Genomic DNA, 20,105 nt, shown 5'->3' with positions numbered 1-20,105 from the left:
CCATCCAACTTTACAAGAAAGAAGCTGCTTCCCATAAAAAGGGAAGGCATCTACCATTTAGAGATAAAGGAAGGTTCTTATGGAAACATTAAGACCCACTTTAAACAGTTACTGTCTCAGTGCGTTATTTTTTGGCATTGCCTGGTGAAAATAACATCTCATCCAAGCCTTAAGATGCATTCTTGAACTACATCCATGGAATAAGAAACAGACAACGTAAAGCTGAGTAGTTCCAGATTCTGAAAAGCAGGAGAAAGCTGTAAGTGCAAAAATGAACAAATGTATAAAGTGAGTTTACAGTAACTGCTGAAAAACCATTCCTGGGATGTGTTTTTATTAAACAAACATGCATTCAATCACCAAAGAAAATCTCCAGACCAAATAAATTCCAATGCTTTGCAGAAGACCCTTTGAACTCGGTATTCAATGTTGTGGAAAGGGTTATACTTCAAAGATAATCCTGCGTCTTTGGTTCTGATCCTTAAGCTAAAACTTTTATTAAGGATATTTTACTGCGGACATAAGATAGTTAAAGAAAAAGGCAGAAAATGAATGAGTCACTTGGCTGAAGAAGCACAGCAGCATTGAGGTCTGAGTGCTATTTGTTAGCTCATGTCTAGCAGTATAAAATAAGTTGGAAAACAAAAGTCTGTTTGCAATTTGTTTTACAATCTAAAATGTTTTCCCTCTAAAATAAAAAAAAAAAAATAAAATCCTTGTATAAGACTATGGCTAGTGGTCTAAACTTTCTCAGGTTTGTGAAACATTGATCATTCTTCCATCCCACAGGAATAACAGATGGGTTGTCCTTGCACAAAATATGGTATCCACCTGCACTTCATTACAGAGCTGCATTTTTGTACATGCCACACCACAAGATCACCATGATGACATAGCAGCTTCGGAGAACAGCGTGACTAGGGCTTTTTTTTTTTGCCTTTTTTCTTTTTTTTTTTTTTTTTTTTTTCTCTTGTAACACAGAGGATCTGGCAGACTTTTACCTCCTGACACTGTTTACAGCATATATTGGTCGATACAGTCCCTTATTGCATCTGCTCTGGGAATTAAGGAAAGCAGCTTCAAGGCAGTAAGGTAAGTGCTGCTGCATGTTTAAACTGTAATGTTCAGCTATTTAAATGTAGCTGTAATGGGAACGTGAAAACATGTCAGGATAAGTTTGCCAATTTGTAAATTGAACGCAAATCAACGGTTGCTTAGTGGATTCGCTTTCTCAGTTTCCTTAAAACAACCTCACATAGTTTGTGCATCAGTATTGCACTTTTTTACAGTCTGTTTTGTTCTATTTCAAAAGAAGAGTTGATCTACAGTACAAATAAATTTTTAAGAGCACTCACTGCTTACTTATTCATTCATAATCTACTAGTGAGAGCTCCACAGATTCCATTTGTTAAATCATTTTACTTCATTTTCCAACCTAATATTTAAATAATTAATCAAGCAACAATGAAAGGAAAATTATAGGCATTTTGAAATATTTAGTTAATTTTAAAGCACATTTTAAATATAGTACTGAAACTTTTACAAATTAAATCTTTTGCACACTGTGTAAAATGTTATGCTGCAGAATTAAAGTATATTTAGTTTAAGGCTGATTGAATAATAAACATATTTATTTTGTTTCACAACAACTTTAGAATTAAGGTTGTATAGACTAGCTCCAAAATAATTTGAGTAGCTTGTCTATTCTACTGTAGTAACCATTTTTCCAAAATAATGGATTTGCCATTTAGTATGTTTTGGCAAGTTGCCTGAGCAACTTCACAAATATTTTCACAGGTATTTTACAACAGAACTGATTAGAACAAACACGGGCTAGTTCAAACATGCTGATGTTATAAGATAAACATCTAAGAATGCATTCTGATTTTATCTTTTGGATTCATAGAGTTCAGTGCAGCAAACAAGCATGATCTGTTTATCTTTTACACTTCTGACAGAGAAACATTTAGATATGTGAATGAGAAAGCCATGAATAAAACAACTACACAACATACGTACTTTACTGTTTCATTTTATGTCACAGACATGCTCATATGTCCTTGCACTACAGAATTGTCATCTACATTTTAAAAAGCTGTTGATAAAACAATTCAAAACACTCGCAATCTGACTTTTTAAATTACTTCCAGGGTTCTGCAGAGCAGTTAAAATTTGTGTACTCTTTAAAAGAACTGACAGCCTATGATATCAATAGTAAAATTTAACATTGCAAATATAATTTGAAACTAGAAGTACAATAGAATTTGAATTTAAAATAGGATGTTTATGCTACTTTATCAGTCAGACTATGAAATAACACAGAGCTGTAAAAATGTCCCTGGAAGGCCAAAGAGTGTAGTCCAATAAGACACTCTGTCTTATACTTTGAATATAGAAGCAGTTAGTGCCCCATCCTTAACGTTTAGTACCTAAATAGGACCAGATTTTGAGCTGAATAGTGTCACTGTAGTGTCTTTGCTTTCAGAGGAGCTGTACTTATTTATACCAGCAGGGGACTGAAGGTTGAGTTTGCATGTGCTCATGCAGTAATGAAGAACAGACAAAGAAAGTTACATTGATAACTCATATTTCAATGACTGCTCTGTCCTATGGCTTGTAATTAGCTAAATGTGATGGGACCAACACCATGGAAAAGATATGCAATTGTCCTCGTTATTTGGCGGGCAGCAGCTTAATATCTAGCAGAGGGACTTTATGGGTGATTGGCTGGAGATAACACATGGACATTTTTTTTAAAATCTTCATGCTGTACTGCAAGAGATCAATAGGCCTTGCCTAGAGGTATCTTAGTTGAGGTTATTAGCCGACTAGAATGTGATGTGGCTTTTATCTAGTCAATAAAAGCAAGGAAATTTAGAATTAGGGAAGACTTTCTAGCTATGGCCCTGTATTTTAACACTGTGTACTAATCAATGTCAATAGCAAGACTAACTTTGCTGGAAGATTGCCCAGACCTGAGATGAATGTCTGGCGTTCTGTTCAGAGGCTTCATGTACTTTCTGAAATTACCTGGCAACAAGAAGGTTCTGAGGATTTTCTTAATTGTCTCACTCTGAACTGTAGTTGAGTACACCGAACCTTAGCTTTTACTGGTGAAAATCAAAGTAAAGTCACTGACTCCAGTGATGATAAACCCACTTTTCCAACACAACATCTATCTCAGTAGTAAGAAATAAAGCAAGATATTAAAGTTCACGGATTAGATTCTTGTGGAGTACCTGATGAGAAAGGTATGCCATTAAAAAGTAAGGTGAGACCACTCATATTGGACCACAGCAAAACATCCCCAAGGACACTGAAAGTCCTTTTACTCTATGTGAACTGAAAGACCAACTAAGTGAAGCCACTGCTTTATTGTTCTGTTGATTTAGAATGGGCATACAATGTAATCAACACTTTTATTTTTATACACAGAATTTGCAAGAACATTTGAACTATCTGAAATTCAGTCATTTCAGATCCACTGTAGATCCATATTAGATAAACTCGTGCACACATATGCAGTGCTGGTTGTTTGACATTTCCAGGAGAATATGGTATATATTTCTATTAGTTTGTTCTTTAGGTGAATATGATACTTAGTGGATCACGCTTTACTGGGCATGATCCATGAGAAGAAGATATTTCAAGCTACAAGCAACAGAATATACAGCAGATCATTACCCTCAGTTTGTAACTTTCCTGGCTTTTTCAAACTTAAGTCAAATTGCCACATGTTATTTAGATATGAGGCAATTCAGTATATTAGGAATGCTTGACAGCATTTAAATGGCAGAACTGCCTCTCAGCATGGCCTCTCAGCAAAACTGAAAACTTCTGTGCCAAGTTTAAAAAACTTGGACTTTATCATCGTTCTTGTGACTTAATGAATGAATGCAGGAAGATATAAAGAATGTTTTACTTACAACAGCAGAATGGCCTGCAATTTTGCATTGCAAAGACAGATTATAACAAGACAGGCACCGTAAATTTGTAGTAGTAACAATGCAATACTAACAAACTAATGTATTTTATCTGAATTTGTAGCTTTAAACAGGAAGCCTAAATTAAATAGTTTTAAATTGTAACATTTATGTGGTAAAATTTCAAATATTGCTGAAAAAGAAAAAATTGAAGTTATAACTTTTTTGTTCACTTTCACCACACAGGGACAAGACACATTGCAAAGATGACTTTAAACTCGCTACCCGTCTTCCTGTTATTGATTAGTGGCATTTTTTGCCAATATGACTATGGTCCTGCAGATGATTACGGTTATGATCCTTTTGGGCCATCCTCGGCAGTCTGTGCCCCAGAATGTAATTGCCCCTTAAGCTACCCTAGTGCCATGTATTGTGACAATCTTAAACTGAAAACCATTCCGATCGTACCAAGTGGAATAAAATACCTTTATCTTCGAAACAACATGATTGAGGGCATTGAAGAGAACACATTTGATAATGTAACAGACCTACAGTGGCTGATCCTAGATCACAACCATTTGGAAAATTCAAAAATTAAGGGAAGAGTCTTCTCTAAACTAAAGCATCTGAAGAAACTTCACATTAACTACAACAATTTGACTGAAGCTGTTGGACCACTCCCCAAAACTCTGGATGACCTGCAATTAAGTCACAACAAGATCACAAAAGTCAATCCCGGTGCACTTGAGGGGCTGGTGAATCTGACCGTCATTCACCTCCAGAACAACCAGCTGAAAGCAGATTCTATTTCTGGGGCCTTTAAAGGCCTGAATTCACTTTTGTATCTTGACTTAAGCTTTAATCGACTTACAAAGCTACCGACAGGCCTGCCTCACTCCTTACTCATGCTGTATTTTGATAACAACCAGATCTCCAATGTTCCTGATGAGTATTTCCAAGGTTTTAAAGCCTTGCAATATTTACGTTTATCCCACAATAAATTAACAGATTCTGGAATACCAGGCAATGTCTTCAATATCACATCACTGGTTGAGTTGGATCTGTCCTTCAATCAGCTGAAGAGCATTCCAACAGTCAGTGAGAACCTCGAAAACTTCTACCTCCAAGTCAACAAAATTAACAGTGAGTTAAATTTGCATATTTTTAGTATTATTTACCACAGTCCGGAAACTCGTGTCCAATGCAAGTATCTCACAGGTTAGATCGATCAGTCTGAAGAAATGGTACTGGTTAGGCTGTTGGCACACTGACATTTCTCTGACTGTTGTCCACATTAATGCTAAAAGACAGACATTTATCTGATAGCTACAAATTAACACTAAAGACAGAAATTTCTGTTTTCATACTAATGTGGGTACTATTGGCCAAATTCTCATCTCATGTAAATTGGAGTAACTCCATTGAAGCCAATGGAGTTGATTTATACAACTGAGGAAAAAACAGTGGGAAAAGTTTAATCAGTGTGTATCATAAGCCAGCAAAAAGAGACAGACATTAGCCGAAGATCTGACTATATAGTACGTGTAACCTTTCAGAAGGCTGGTAGTGAAAGTGCTGGAGGGAGGAAGAGAGAGAGGGAGAAGACTACAAATTCATAAGGAATCAGGCACAAGGCAGAGTGACAAGGATACAACAAGTAGCTGCTTTTTTCTCTTTCCCCCCTTCTCTCATGCAAAATCCCTCCAAACCCATCATGAAATCCAAAGAGCTGCCCCTGTTGTTTCTTCTTTTCGTTCCCATTTCCCATATCACATGATCAGGTGGCAAGCTTGTCTCCATTCAAGCATGATTTGAAAAAATGTTCTTTCTGAAGTCAATAAATGTCACACCTTGCATGAGATCGTGGAGGTTTCTACTGAGACAGGGCTTTTATGAGGCTGTCCTAATCCTGGAATGGGAAGGAAGTGTTGGAGAGCTGTAGAGACCCCACCACCATGTGAGAAACTCTCCAGCTACACCTCTGTCAGCAGTGGTCCCTGAGGGAGAGGCAGATCTGTCAAACATAATAATGTTTCTGCAGGAGGACTTACATCATCTTGCTATCTGTCATAAATTAAACCATAAACCCCTCTCTTCTGTTTGCCTGCTTGTAACCAGCAGGGGTTTAGGTTATCAGTGTTAGCTATTCCATACATAGTTAACTCCATACAGACGTAGCCTTTAAAGCCAAATATTTGCAAAAATTTAAAGCTGATTTTACCAGGCAGAGGGAAGACCTTTTGAAATGTTTTGTATTTACTATGCTTCACGTTTTCCTCAATGTTGTGATTTTTTTTTTCCTATTAAATCTCAGTTCCTTGTTTTGATGAGGGAAAATAATGAGTTAATGCTTCCTACCTGAGGCATTGCATACAGCGACCTGTAGAACTCTATCAGATACTCTCACTCTCCTAAAAGAGCTAACAATGATGATGTTTAATTTCTCATAAGATATATGAGGCAAGTTTCCTTGCTTAGAATGGTTGTTCTGAGCCTTCTGCAAGATACCCAGGTATCAAGTTTGCTTTCCATTCACATTTCCAAGGACTTTTGAGCAATTGTGATGACAATTTAATTTTGTGATGAAAACTGTATTTCCAGGGTGCTGGTTAGCAGCAGAGGAGGATGGTGTGAGGAGTGAGTGTGCACCGGCTACTGCTGCACTGTCATTGCTACCCTATGGACTGATGCAAGAGAACTCTGATTTACTGTTTTTGCTTACCCATAAAACCTAGAAGACTTCACTTAGAAATTTTCTCCACTATCTAATTTCATAGGCATAATATTGAGTTCCTTAGGATGTTATCTGTCAATATGTGGGACAAAATTTAGTTAGCGATAAGAATTTCAGTTTAATGAAGTACCAGCTACAGGCTGATCAAAGTCTTTGTAGTTCACTATTCATTACACCTGACTTACAGCTGTGAGCGCTTACACAAATTGAGTTGATTGACCTTTGTGTATTTGAGCTGCAAACAAATAACCAGTTTCTTTTTTTAATAAACTATTGTAATTTGCCAGAGATTTGTATAAGGATGACTGTAAACAGGGCCAGTTTCCCTTCCATACCATGACCTGTGGTACACATGTACTGTGAGAGGAAGACTTCTGTATTAAGGGTAATGATAATTTGTCCTAAAGTGTACAAAAGGTATAATCTTTCAGTTTTTGCTTACATAGCTTTAAGTTCTCACTTATACTGAAACCTAACAAATATATGTCTCCAGAGTTCCTCATTTGCTACTGTCTCCCTTTTTCTTAGGTAACTTTAGGCTATCAGTTAATTTTGTCAATTTAATTTATCAATTAATTATTATATTTGTCTAAGGAAGAGTAATCTGGTTCCAACCCTTTTGATATTACCAGAAAGAAAGGAAATATATCTCTAAATTATTGTCCATGAGTTTCATCCTGGGCTTGCTACGTTCATTATGCACTGCCATACATAAAAATATTACTTGTTTGAGAAATATCCTCATTTGAGTGACCTTGAGGTTTTTGAACAAGAGTAGATGAATACATACATAAAAAAAATTGTGGCAGATTTCACTTCACTTCAGTAAGTTCTGTCTTCATCTGTGATAAATTGAAGCACATCCATTCTATTGAAAGTGAGTTAGGTATCAGCTGTATACTCAACCTACTGTACCTGTTGCTAGTTGGATCTCCAAGCTCGCATAGGACCGTGGAAGGTTTATAAAAACCTTTGTTTTCTCCATAGCTTAAACCTAAACTGTAACTTCTAAATTGAAACTTCTTTTTCTGATATCCCTTATAATAATAAGTTTTAAGATTTAAGATGTAATTTAAGGGTAGAAATTTCTGCTTAATAACAACAGTGGTTTGCTTTAAGATGCCATTAACATTACATACATACATATATAGATATTTGTTTCACAGTCTCCTAAAGGCAAAAAAAACCCTCTGCAGGATGAAAAAAGTACAGGAATCAAAGAGGTTCAGTGATACAAGAAGAGGGTCGGAAGGCAGACTTCTCCATATTTCATTTGTATTTGTAAACGATTAAGGGGAGAGTTGTTTCTACATGAAACCCCAGAAACAAGACACCATGTGAATGGAGTATAATAAGGTGGAATATGAAAATGGACAGTTAAAGGGCCACATATTCTTCTCCAGTCCATCAGCTGGCTTAGTACCTGTTCCATAATTGTACTTATTCTAAACAGAGTTAGATGGGGACGTGCTTTATAGTCTTTTGTCTGGGTCACTCTACTAATCCCAAAAGGATTTTTTTACAATGCCCTGTGCAGAAATGGCTCAGATATGATTACTATGGGACCACAGACGAGCAAGGTTGACTATAGGACTTCATATCTCATTAGGATTGCCCACTGTATTGCAGGCCTGAACATGGAATCTTTGCACAGTTAATCTTCCTCTCAGCTAAAGGCTGCTTACGCTCCTGATGTGCAAGGGGTACCCTCTCACCTAGTCTATGGTAACAAAAATAATTCTATCTAAAAAATAAGTGTTTCTATGCTCTCATTTTGCTGCATAGGTGGGGGGGGGAGGGGAAGAGGGGAGGAGAGGGGAGGAGAGGGGAGGAGAGGGGAGGAGAGGAGAGGAGAGGAGAGGAGAGGAGAGGAGAGGAGAGGAGAGGAGAGGAGAGGAGAGGAGAGGAGAGGAGAGGAGAGGAGAGGAGAGGAGAGGAGAGGAGAGGAGAGGAGAGGAGAGGAGAGGAGAGGAGAGGAGAGGAGAGGAGAGGAGAGGTCATGCCTGCTCTTGCTTTATTTTTTTTTTCCCTAGATATTTCAAATACTCAGGTAGTTCGTTAGAATATTAGAATCTCTTATGACAACAGACCCTTTCAGTAAGAAAATAATTGTACAGATGAAAATCCAATTTTTATCCAATCCTTCTTGTTCTCTCAGTGTCTGACTCTTGCAGGAATTCTGTGTTGGGAAAATATGAATGCCACACTAATGGCAAAATTCTAGATATTCTGCCTCTGACACTGAATATTATAAATTCAGGAAGATATTTTTAACACCTGCAACACTAATAAGTGTAATAAAGTAGGAAGTAAGGTACTGACATATTTTATGCAACAGTGCTCTAGTCTCACTGATTGCAGTTCCCATACAGATCATATAGGTAACAGAAGATCAAGTGCATTTGCAAGACCCACTTATCTTATTTTCTGCTAGTGGAGACTTCCATTAGAAAACAAACATTTTTAATGTGCTTCTAACAACTGACAATTAGATGAAGCATATAAAATATTAGTACCCAAATGTGAACAGTATACACCTAATATTGGAGCCAAATCCCACTGAAGTCCATGAGTTCCTTTGATTTCTGTGAGGACTAGATCTGCATCTACCTCCAAAGTGGTTCCAGGCTCATAGATAGTCAGCACAGCTGAGCATTTTAGTAAGAGAGATAATTTTTGTAGTTTAAATACATGAAGTTTACATCCTTTGAGTAGTTAAGCATCTACCCAACTTGTATGAGCATACCTTGTTTTGCAGCCAAATGTTACTTTATTCTCAAAAATAACAATATAAAAAACCTAAATAAGTAAATTTAGAAAGTTTTTCAGTGTCTGCCTTCAACAAAAATACACTTACCATGTCATTCCTGAATGACAGAAAACAGAAATAAAATCTATATTAGAACTCATGCTTATTTTAATCTTTACAAATTATACCCAAACTATTTGCAGAAAACTGGACCTAAATAGTTAATGATATAGCCAGTAGGCCAAGCAATTGAGTTTAAAGTCTCAGGAACTTATGTTTTTATTCAGCAAAATTCCACACAGATCTAATCCTATAAACATCTCTCAGATTATATGATCAGTTCACTTTAGATGGGACATTCTCAATCAGAATAGTATCAGAATTGGTCTACAGGCTTAAAATTATGCTATATTGCAATAAGAACTGCCCAATAAATGTGCTGTTAAGGGTGTATTTTATCTCTCCTGCTTCCAAAAGAACGTTGTACAATATACAAATTCTAGGAAACTGTTTTGATTTACTTTAATCAAATTGGTGATCAAGATTTGAAATACATTTCTCTAATCCCTACTCAAAATAACTTATTTAGTGAAAGATACATAAATCTTCACCCATTCTTCAACATCATATCTCTGTCTCCAAAAAAATTACCTAGGCTCTCATGCTTTAAAGACCTGCCTGTACGATGGGTGTACATTTATACTTAGTTTACATAAGTCATGTTTCATCAATGATAGCAGATTATTGTAATGCCAGTTCTGAAATAATCCAATTGAAGTTAAAGGGGAGATATGAAACATACTTCCTCCACTTCCTTTACTACTACAACATGATGTAGGTCATCATATTTTCTTAGGTGAGTTGAATAGCCATGCAGAAAAGATATATAAATCGTTGTTTTCAAAAGTCCATTAATGACTTATGATTGCTAGTTGAAATGGCACCTGATTTTGAGAACACTACCTTGATTTCTCAGAAGCTATGAGAGCTAGTCCTTTCCTACATAAAAGCAACTGAAGATATGAAATTTGTCCCTATACTGGTAAATGGGTTTGTTGGAGAAGTCCCTTTAAAATATTTTCTGTATGAATTCAGTTGATGTCAATGGCCCATAGAAGAACAAGCCTCTCAGACTGTTTCTTTAGTAATGATGGAGTTTTTCAACAGGCTAATTCTCTCTCTGACTCAAAGGAAACACAGGCATGAATGAAGGATCCTCTTTGCAGAAATATATGGTGTAGTATGCAGGGACATTAGATTTATTCACATACAACCTCTCCTGAGGATAGATGCATGACAAAGGTCTATAATATGTATGTGTGTGTGCTTACGTATACTGAGCACTGAATTTCTCTGCTTCGTGTAATTTCTAGCTTACAGTTCATACTGCTCGTAAGAAACAAGACAGAGTTTCTACTCAAGACCTGTCTGGTGTTATGTGAACCAAATCATACTTCAACTGAATAGAGACTATATATATCATAATATATAAATTACAATAATTATGAACTTTTTTATAATTTTATTTTTATTTTTTTTTTACATTTATACTCACCTTCTAAGCTTGTTGTTCTGGAAAGGTTCAACTGTGCAATTTATATGTAAATCTCCTCCCCAAGCCCAGCCCCAAATTTCATTTTGAAACTAGTAAACCAAAATAGCACATCCAAAATATACTTGACACAGACACCCTTTGGACTGCTTGTTGTTAAGGGTAAGGTTGTGTAATTGTTTCAATTTCTCCAGAAACTTCCTTCAATATCTTATGTAGCATCGTTTTACCCTTCCATCATAATGTACCCCGCATGATTGATTTCTCCATCCACATCGTCAGTTTTAATGGAGATTCTTTTTTTTCCTTTTTTCTAAATGCCAGATTAGACCTCTATATAAAATCTGATGTCTTAAAAATAAATGGGTACTGGGAGCACATAGGATTTGAAAAGCTCAGTCTTGAAATTCTGCACCTCTCACAACTAATGGAAAGAACGTCTAGCACAAGCCTCTCAAGTTCCAGTAAACTCATGGGAAATTACACCAATGGACATGCAAAATATTGAAAAATGGTAGAATAAATTTAAGGTCACAATTTCCAAATAAAATTTAAAAAACAGAAAAATAATGGGTTTGCCCTATTTGTCCTAATTATTCATGCTTTCCCTCATTCATGTTCCCTTTGTTTTAGAGTTCCCATTGAGCAGCTTCTGTAAGGTTGTTGGGCCAACGACCTATTCCAAGATCACACATTTGCGCCTCGATGGAAACAATATCACTCGGGCTGACCTGCCACAGGAGATGTACAACTGCCTTCGGGTGGCTGCTGAGATTTCACTGGAGTGAGACACCTGGGAGCATCCAGTTCCCTTCTAGGGGCGGTACCTACAGGAATTACATCATGATAGCTCTTCAAAATTAGGATATGCCTTTAAAAAGTGTCAATCTGCATATTATCCATTCTGTTTGTTAATATTTAGCATGGACTTGGCAACCTTAAGGAAACATGCATATTTTTACAAACGGTTGTATTTAGAAAGCACAAGAATGACCAAATGTGGTTCAAAATATGCCTTCATCTGGCTAGGTAAGCTGGCGAAAAGCATTCAACCTCAGAGAAATCTATGCCCATGCATGCAATACGTGCCAGCTGGTGCCAGAATTACATGAAAGTCAGGTGGGTTTCATCAGGGTGCTGAGCAGTATGGGCTAGCCTGTGTAAATACAAGATTCTTCTCCAACCAATCCAACTTTCTTAATTATTCATGCCTTTTTGATATTGTTATCAATTGCAAAGGAAAAAATTGATATAAAAATCTAAGAACAATTTAAAATATATTAAAATATGTTTTTAGAGGCCATGACATTATTAAATTAATGCAATGTGTGAAAGATAACAGGGAAACAAACATTTTTCAGGTTAAAAAGTTGTTTACTCTTGTTTTTGTCATACTTTCATTTAAACTTTCATGGTAAGATTTTTATCCATTGCTGGTATAATTTTTATTTCAAAATAAGTCATATATACAAGTATTTTAATTCAATTACTTGCATGCTATTTTTAACCAGATTGTAGAAAATAAAACATAGCAAATAGTATTTTTGTGTCCATATCATTGTCAACTATGTTTCAGTCTTCTATAAATGAAAAAAAAAAAAAAAGCCCAACAGGTTAAGACAAGATAATCTAAGATATTATATTATTATTAAAATTTATTGTAAGGTTAAATAAACTGTTTTCTTTACTTTCAAGTTTCAATATGTTTGTAAACATATAATTTAACATACCCCACTGCATTTGTGTTGACCATTAAATAGATGCCTTATGGAGTTTGCAGTATGGGAGCCACAGTACTATGAAATACTACAAATTAATTTCTTGGCATTGTCAAAAGAACAATGAACTCTCTCAGAAGCCACAGGCAATGAGTAGAATGCAGCCCTAGCTACTTATGGTAGAGAGACGGTAGTATATTCTATTTGGGAATGAATAGTCCAAATATTGTCAGCCTCCTGGAACACACACTGAAATAAATGTCTCAGTAACTGAGAGCCATAAATGGCTTGCTTGCAAACACAGATCATCCCATGAGTACTATTTTCTTTTCAACTACTAGGCTATTAAACACTCGAACAGAAACTCTTCTAGTTTCCACAACAAAAGCAGAAACTATCACCTCTGAAAAACAAAACAAAACCAAACCAAACCCCACACCAATCCATTTAGCTGGCACATTGCCAATTCCAGATGTTCAGAATCAATACACAATTCACAAAGAAACCTGGGACTAAACCAAAAAGAGACATGCAGGAGACAATAGAATTATTTTCCTCCTCATTTTTGTCATTTTGGGATTCATAAGTGTTATTGCTTTTTTTATCCACATACAGGAAGGATGGAAAGTAACTTTTGTTACAAGTAAGCTAGAATTTTCAGAGAAGAATGAAGTCTAAAGCTGGGATTTTCTGAACACATCAGAGTGGGAATAACTATGGAATAGCCCCTAGGCATTATAACACAGAAGAAAGAAGTTTATGCAAAAAAAAATCCCACAAAGAATAGAAAAAGGTATGGGAAAGAGCATTCAAAAATTTCCAGAGAGATTTTAACTCAACTGTTCCCATCACAGGAAAACACACTAAACGCCTCTAGAGCACAAATTGATACTGAGATGTGTCACCACATAGCTGTGATCTAGCAAACAGGATGGAAATGTTTTCTTCTTTTCAGTTTGTTTCGTAAAAACCAGTTATCTTTACGAAAAATGAAACAGTGTGAACAGTGAGACTGAGAACAGTCCACCTCAGGACAGATTAAAACCTGTTGATGAGGGTAGTATCTGCATACTTATATATTGCAAATAAAGCTTCCACAGATGCTCACGAAGCATTCTGAGGTTCTCTTCAAGGAATAGAGTAGAAGGAAGCCCTCTGTTAAAATAGCAAACAGTACCAATGACCTCCCTCAGAAACTGAGGAACCTTCACCTTGCAATGAACACTTGGACAGCTAAGAGAAAATGGTATTTGGCAGTACATTTTTATCTGGAACACCTCTTTCCTGTAGTTCAGAAATTCCAAGTTAGGTGGGGAGAGATAACATTGCATAGCTTGCTCTTCACACTGTCTGTGAAAACAATAGAACTTGAGGTCCTTCTGCTAAAGGATAAATGGGACACTGTACCTCTGCTTTCATATTGTGAGGCACAGAAGCACAGGTTTCTGCTTCTGCATTAATGAACTGGTCTAAATCACTACAAAGACTGTTTAAGCTCCCAAAATCTGTGTCATGCAGAACCAGATAGGCAACATTATACATGTACCTTAGTTCTCAGTTTATGAAAGCCACATGAATTGTTTTCTAGGCACTAGGCAGAAATGTCGGTGTTTGGGAATACTTCACAGGGCCAGAGCCTTGGAAACTAAATCACTGTAACACAGTTTCTGCACTTCCTGGAAAGAAAGGTGGTGGATTTTGCTTATAAAGCCCACGGCATTGTAGATACTGAAAAACATGATGCATATATCCCTGTTCCCATCTAACCTGATCATATTGTAAAAAACTTATGTGTACAGGTGCAAATATGTTACTTAAAAGGAGGCAGACGTGAACAGATAACAACACAGCTGCAGTGGTATGAAGACAGTGGACTGGATAAATTAGCTTGAATTTAACTCTGTTCAGGGCTACATAATATGCAGCCTACAGTATAGCTATACGATTTACTTAAAACGGGTGTCCCTCCTTTCGGGTCAAAATGGGTAAATTTGTCATGACACTTTCATGTGAAGTTTCATATGGAAGAATTTACTAAAATCAAGATCTTTTGGAAAGACATGAATTTTAAAGCTGACATAAAAAGGAAAGTTTGCTACTAATGCGCTGAAAAGCAGTATTACAAGAACAATATAAAATATTAACAGACAAAAACTTTACCCATGAAATTTCAGGAACTGGTCTGCACGTGTGTTGTACAGCCATTCACAGAGATAAAGGCACCTTTCAAATAAACAAGTATTGTCTGATTTAAAAGTAATTTTTTATATTAAATTAAATTAGAGAAATTCCCTAGAAGGAACAGGCAGTGACTCAAGTGAATGTCTGGGCATAGCATAAATCCTATGTGCCCTCTACTGCTTTATAGAGTCCAGCACAGTCAAATGGATCAAGATAGGAGTAAGCGGTGGCTGATTCCAGCTGCCCTTCTAGTGCAAGGAACCTGGCAAGGTCCCATCCCTACTCGCAAACCTTCAGTTTTAATGAAAGGGTATAAAGAGGGAGTTGCTTAGCATAAACCAAATTCTTTTGAAAACTAGGAACAAGAAGGCAAAAAAATCATTAGGAAAGGCAGTCTGAATTCTTCTATGTACAGCTGCAATAAGCATAGATTGAAGATGTTAAAGGTTGTGAGGTTATAAAGCAAAATCAAGTTCAATGGAAAGCCACTAAGAGAACTTCCCTCAGCCTTCTCCTTTCCAGGCTATGTCAAGCCACTTCCCTTAACCTCTCTGAGTATACCATATGCCTTAGTCTCGTGATTTATTGGCAGTTTTCCACTGCCTAAAAGAGCACTATAGAAAAAGGGGCGAGATTCAGAGGGGCACAATGAAAGGACAAGAAGGCAAAGGAAAAGTTCCAAGAAGAGAAATTCGGGCTGGACATACAAAGAAATTCTTTACAATGAGCATGTAAAGCACTGACACAGGTTGCTGTAGGAGGCTGAGCACTCTCCATCCTTGGAGATTTTTAGAACTCGCATGGGCAGCGCCCTGAGGAACTGATCTGGCTTTGAAGTTAACCTTATTTTTAAAGAAGGATGAACTAAAAGACCTTCAGATGTTCCTTCAAACTTATTTATGATTTCTGTGAATCTGTGGTTCTAAGAATATGAGTAACCAATGGGGGACAATATCAATTTTAATAACCAGCTCTACAGCTGAAGAGTTTTGTGCTAAATTCAAATGGAAAATTGATTGTTTCAGGTTCCAGTCCATAATTCAGAGTCCCATGATACTCACAAAATCATAACTCAGCTAACATTTGGATATAGATTCCATAGGTAAAGACTGTGAAAACTTTCTTTTGATGCCCAAATGTCTGCAGCTGGTTTGGGCAAATCTGTTCCCATTTTGATACTTGTGAGCCTCTCAGTGTTGGCAGAGAAGTCAGAGATCCATCCCACCTAACTCTTCCATGTGGGACAGCACTGATAAACATGCTTAGACATCTACACAAAATAAGGGAAACAGTCTATGAGCTACCATCCCAGTAGACAGAGTGCTCATAGAGGACATTTTAGTTCTAAACCTTTTTTCAGATTTAGGTATTGAAGAAAAGACTCTCAGCCTGTAAGAAAATAACTTAATAGGTAGTCTATGGAGCTTCCGTGGATAAAAATCTCTTAAATCTTTTCTACATGGTGTGAAGAGTTCAGCATTAGCTAGCACAGAGAAAGGAGTGCTAACTCTGTACTTCAGGACACTCACTTTGAATGTAGGAATGTCAGGTTCAAATGTCTGGGCAAATGATTGCTTCATTATGCAAAGCAAAACAGCCTTAAATAAGAGGCTGAAACACTTTTAATCACACTATACTCTGCAGCTTCCGAGATAAAGTTGTCGTTGTGGGCTAGACAGGAAATAATTGTGCCCACATCTCCACATGCTGCAACCACATGAAGGATCCTACCAGTCCTCTCTCAGACGTGACCTGCCCGGAGTGCCCAACTTGAATGAGTTCAGAGGTGATACTGAATTGCTTTAGGCTGTGCTCACTGAATCACATAAACACTTTGCCCTGAAGATCTCAGTTTGGATACTTTAAGTTATCCTCAGTTTGATAGCTTTTGTGGACCCTTAAGGTTATAGCTGGTTTGGGGTTGTTTTTTTTTTTTGTTGGTATCTGTATTCCTCCATCAATGTATATGAAGGTATAGGCATATAATCAGCAGCTGAGGATTTCAGTGAGCAGCAGCATATCTGAAAAATTATGTATTGCTACTTTCTGGTGTTATAAACCACAATTCTTAGTGGGTGTAACCCCATCTGCATGTTTTTTTGGGAGGAGTTATCTTTCTTTTCAGAATTTCAATCAGAACACACAGCATTTATAGCAAGTCTTGATTACTTGAATTATTATTTAATATAATCCCTCTTATGCAGTACCTCTGTGGTACAGCATACCTTTTTATTCTGAAATTGTTAAACAAAAGCAGAAAAAAAGAAAGTCTCAATTAAAAGGCAGTGAAGAAATGAAGCAAATACATGAAAGGAAAAATGTTATTTATAGTCCAGAGGACAGTGTAGAAGCACAGAGATTTCTTCAAATGCACATGACTTCTGAACAAGAGGAAAGCTTTATTTTAGAAAAAGTATTACTGTTCCGGCAAGAGAAGGCAAAGCAAACCCACCTCTCAAGAAGAGATATAAAGGACCATGGAGTTTTTTATTCCCTCCAAGAAAGCGATCTTCAGAACAGTGTCTAATTCCATTGTTATGAGATGTTTAAAATTATTTTAAAATATTCATGAAAAAAATCCCATATTGTTTGAAATGGTTTATAAGTGCTGCCTATACGTTCTGTCAGATCTGGTTGTAACAGTTAAACCACCATAAGATCATTCTGACAAACATAGAAGACATTTTTATAGTTGCAGAGAGATCCCTACTATAGTATCTCAGCGACGGAGGTGGGAAAAATGACCCAAATATCTTCTCAGAATCAGACCCTGCAAGTGTTGGTTTCTTTTGTTCCCCAACGGACAGGCACGAATGCAAACTGTCTGGGATACCAATGTGAATTGTAGCCCATTTCTTTGCCAGAAAACATAACTAGCTGCTTAATAATACAGAATTTGCTGACTTCAGGTTTCTATCCTTCATCAGACATGCAAAACCTCACATATCTCCTAGCTCTTGAGGAACTGCTTGCTAGGTCCACCTCTGGGCATAACTGCACTGCCTGCAAGGCAGGTAATGTGCATTTTCTTAATAGACAGAGGGACTCCTCGATGGGGTTGATGCACCAGCACTCAGCAGAGAAGATACTACTATATCACTGACCCGAAGAGCTTCCATTCCAGCAGTTCCATGCTAGTATGGAGGTTGCTGCTCCTGTTACCTTTCCTGCTGCAACTCAATCACTTGTATTGCTCAGTTAGCACAAGGGTTTATGGCTGCGAAGGTGATTGACTTAACGTGTAGCTTCTGGACCTGCAAAGAGAACGGGCTGTTAGATTTATCTATATGGGCAGCTACACTGTGCAAAAGAACATTTTCGTCTTTATCCCTTGTCTCCTAGTGTGGGGTAAAGCATGCAAGACAGCAGTGTTAACTGGTGAACCTGACCAGAGCACATATTCCAAAAATTACAAAAAACACTTTGCAATATATTGAGTGATATCTGTAAAAATATATTTCTATTGAAGTTAATGGTTTTATCAAAACATGCATAAGACTTCAGACAGAAGTACTAGAAGTCTTTAAAAATGTCATACCTTAGAAACCAATCTAATAATAAGCTGTCCTCAAGATAAATAAGGTCAAGTGCTGTCTTTCAAAATTCCTGTTTTCATCAACCTTCCAGAATCTCCTTGTGTGCATCTGCTATCCATCTTACTCTGTTGACTGGTTTCCAAACTAGATAAAGACAGGTTTCCTGAACTTCATATTTAGACTTCAGCATTACGGCCATTTTGCTGCCAAGAAAAAATAAACAGTAAGACTAATAAGTTCACAAAATTACGTGCAATGTCACATTGATTTCAAAAAGGGGTTGTGTTTCCATGGTCAAAAATGAGATGTTTTTATTCAGGTTCCTAAGTTGGGGTAAGAAAAGTAATTCCCTGCAGGATTTTCATTCTCATTCTAGATTCAAGAGGATGACAGATACATTGCTCCTAACGAAAGCCACAGCCCTGAGATGAGGTGTATATTATACACAGAATGCAGAAAGGAACTAGACATTTACATCTGGGATTCACAGCAGCCACCATGATAAGTGGGCAATCATCTAAGATAAGAGTAAGCAGTGCTGGAACACAACCCTGACTGTTTAAGACCTCTGGAATGTGGCACAGTGCTTGGGGAGGGATGGATGGATGACTTCTCCCTGGAGCTGGGTTCCAGAGCTGTCTTCAAAGAAAAAGGTGGTGTCAGTTGGCACTAAAGTGCTGGGTGTTAAGGACTTTCATTTATAGCGTAAAGACTTAGTTTCAACATGTTCCATCTGAAAGGTTTATTAGTGACTGGAGTATTCATGGTGAGTGAGATTCTAGCTTCAAGTCAGGACACTGGAAGAAAACTTGAGGGCCTTGGAAAATGCCAACTCTTGAAAATTATGACCAAGTTGACAGCTTAAGAAAAATATTCACATATTCTAATGTTTAATTTCAGTATTTCCCAAGAGTATCTGCATTAAAAATTAGACCAAAGAATACTGCAATTAATGGAAAATAAAATAAGGGTTGGGTTTTCATATAGCTTATGCCATTTGGCTTTTCTTTTTAATATATAAAAAGCACCTGAACCTTGAATTTCTCATCTGGCAGAATCAGTATAGCAGAGCTTTACTATAAGGGGACTAAAATATTTTTTTCATTAAGTTGTGGGAGTACCCTTTTATGAAACCCTTGTTTATTTTAGAGGGCAGATCTTTCTGCAAGTCTAAGCTTCATTGAATTCATCATCCTATTGTGGGAATCTAAAATGAAGATGAGTTCAATTCAAATATTTTTAGACTTCGTTAACAACAGAACAAAATAAGAGAACAAAAGTAACACTAAAACCTCACAGCCTGTTTTCACTACCTTTATGCTATCTTAGAATCTGTAATCCATGATGGTTTACTTTTCAAAACTGCAGAATTACAGAATGGGTACTGAATGACTAATTCATGTTGTAATTTACCATTAGTCGTCTGGAAAATATTAATCACCTAAATAGCCACAGGCAGGCCCAAGAACTCAATGTATATGTGTAATTGATAAATGCATATTAGATATTTAATTTAAGGTACATTTAGCATATATGGTTGTACACCTAGCATTTTAAAAATCAGGTCCCTGGTTAGGAAAGATTTGTTTCAGTGTTGAAATTGTTAAAGCATGAAAACAAATTAAGGTAAGGGATTGACAGCCACGTTTACAGAGTAGGTAAACTAAACCTAGCTGGCCAAGATAAATACCAGATCTTGGCTTTGTGTCATG

General features: G+C 36.9%; 1 protein-coding gene across 1 annotated transcript; it reads left to right on the top strand.

Moving 5' to 3' along the window:
- Nucleotides 1–939: 939 nt before the first annotated feature.
- Nucleotides 940–12,628, top strand: LUM (lumican). Its single transcript, XM_082487369.1, has 3 exons — nt 940–1,092; nt 4,170–5,066; nt 11,592–12,628. The coding sequence occupies exons 2-3, from the start codon at nt 4,190–4,192 to the stop codon at nt 11,744–11,746; spliced, it is 1,032 nt and encodes a 343-aa protein (XP_082343495.1). The 5' UTR covers nt 940–1,092; nt 4,170–4,189; the 3' UTR covers nt 11,747–12,628.
- Nucleotides 12,629–20,105: the final 7,477 nt, after the last annotated feature.

Source organism: Vanellus vanellus, assembly GCF_965231255.1.
Source record: "Vanellus vanellus genome assembly, chromosome: 1".
NCBI classification, from domain to species: domain Eukaryota; kingdom Metazoa; phylum Chordata; class Aves; order Charadriiformes; family Charadriidae; genus Vanellus; species Vanellus vanellus.
This window is presented reverse-complemented; position numbering and strand designations above follow the sequence as displayed.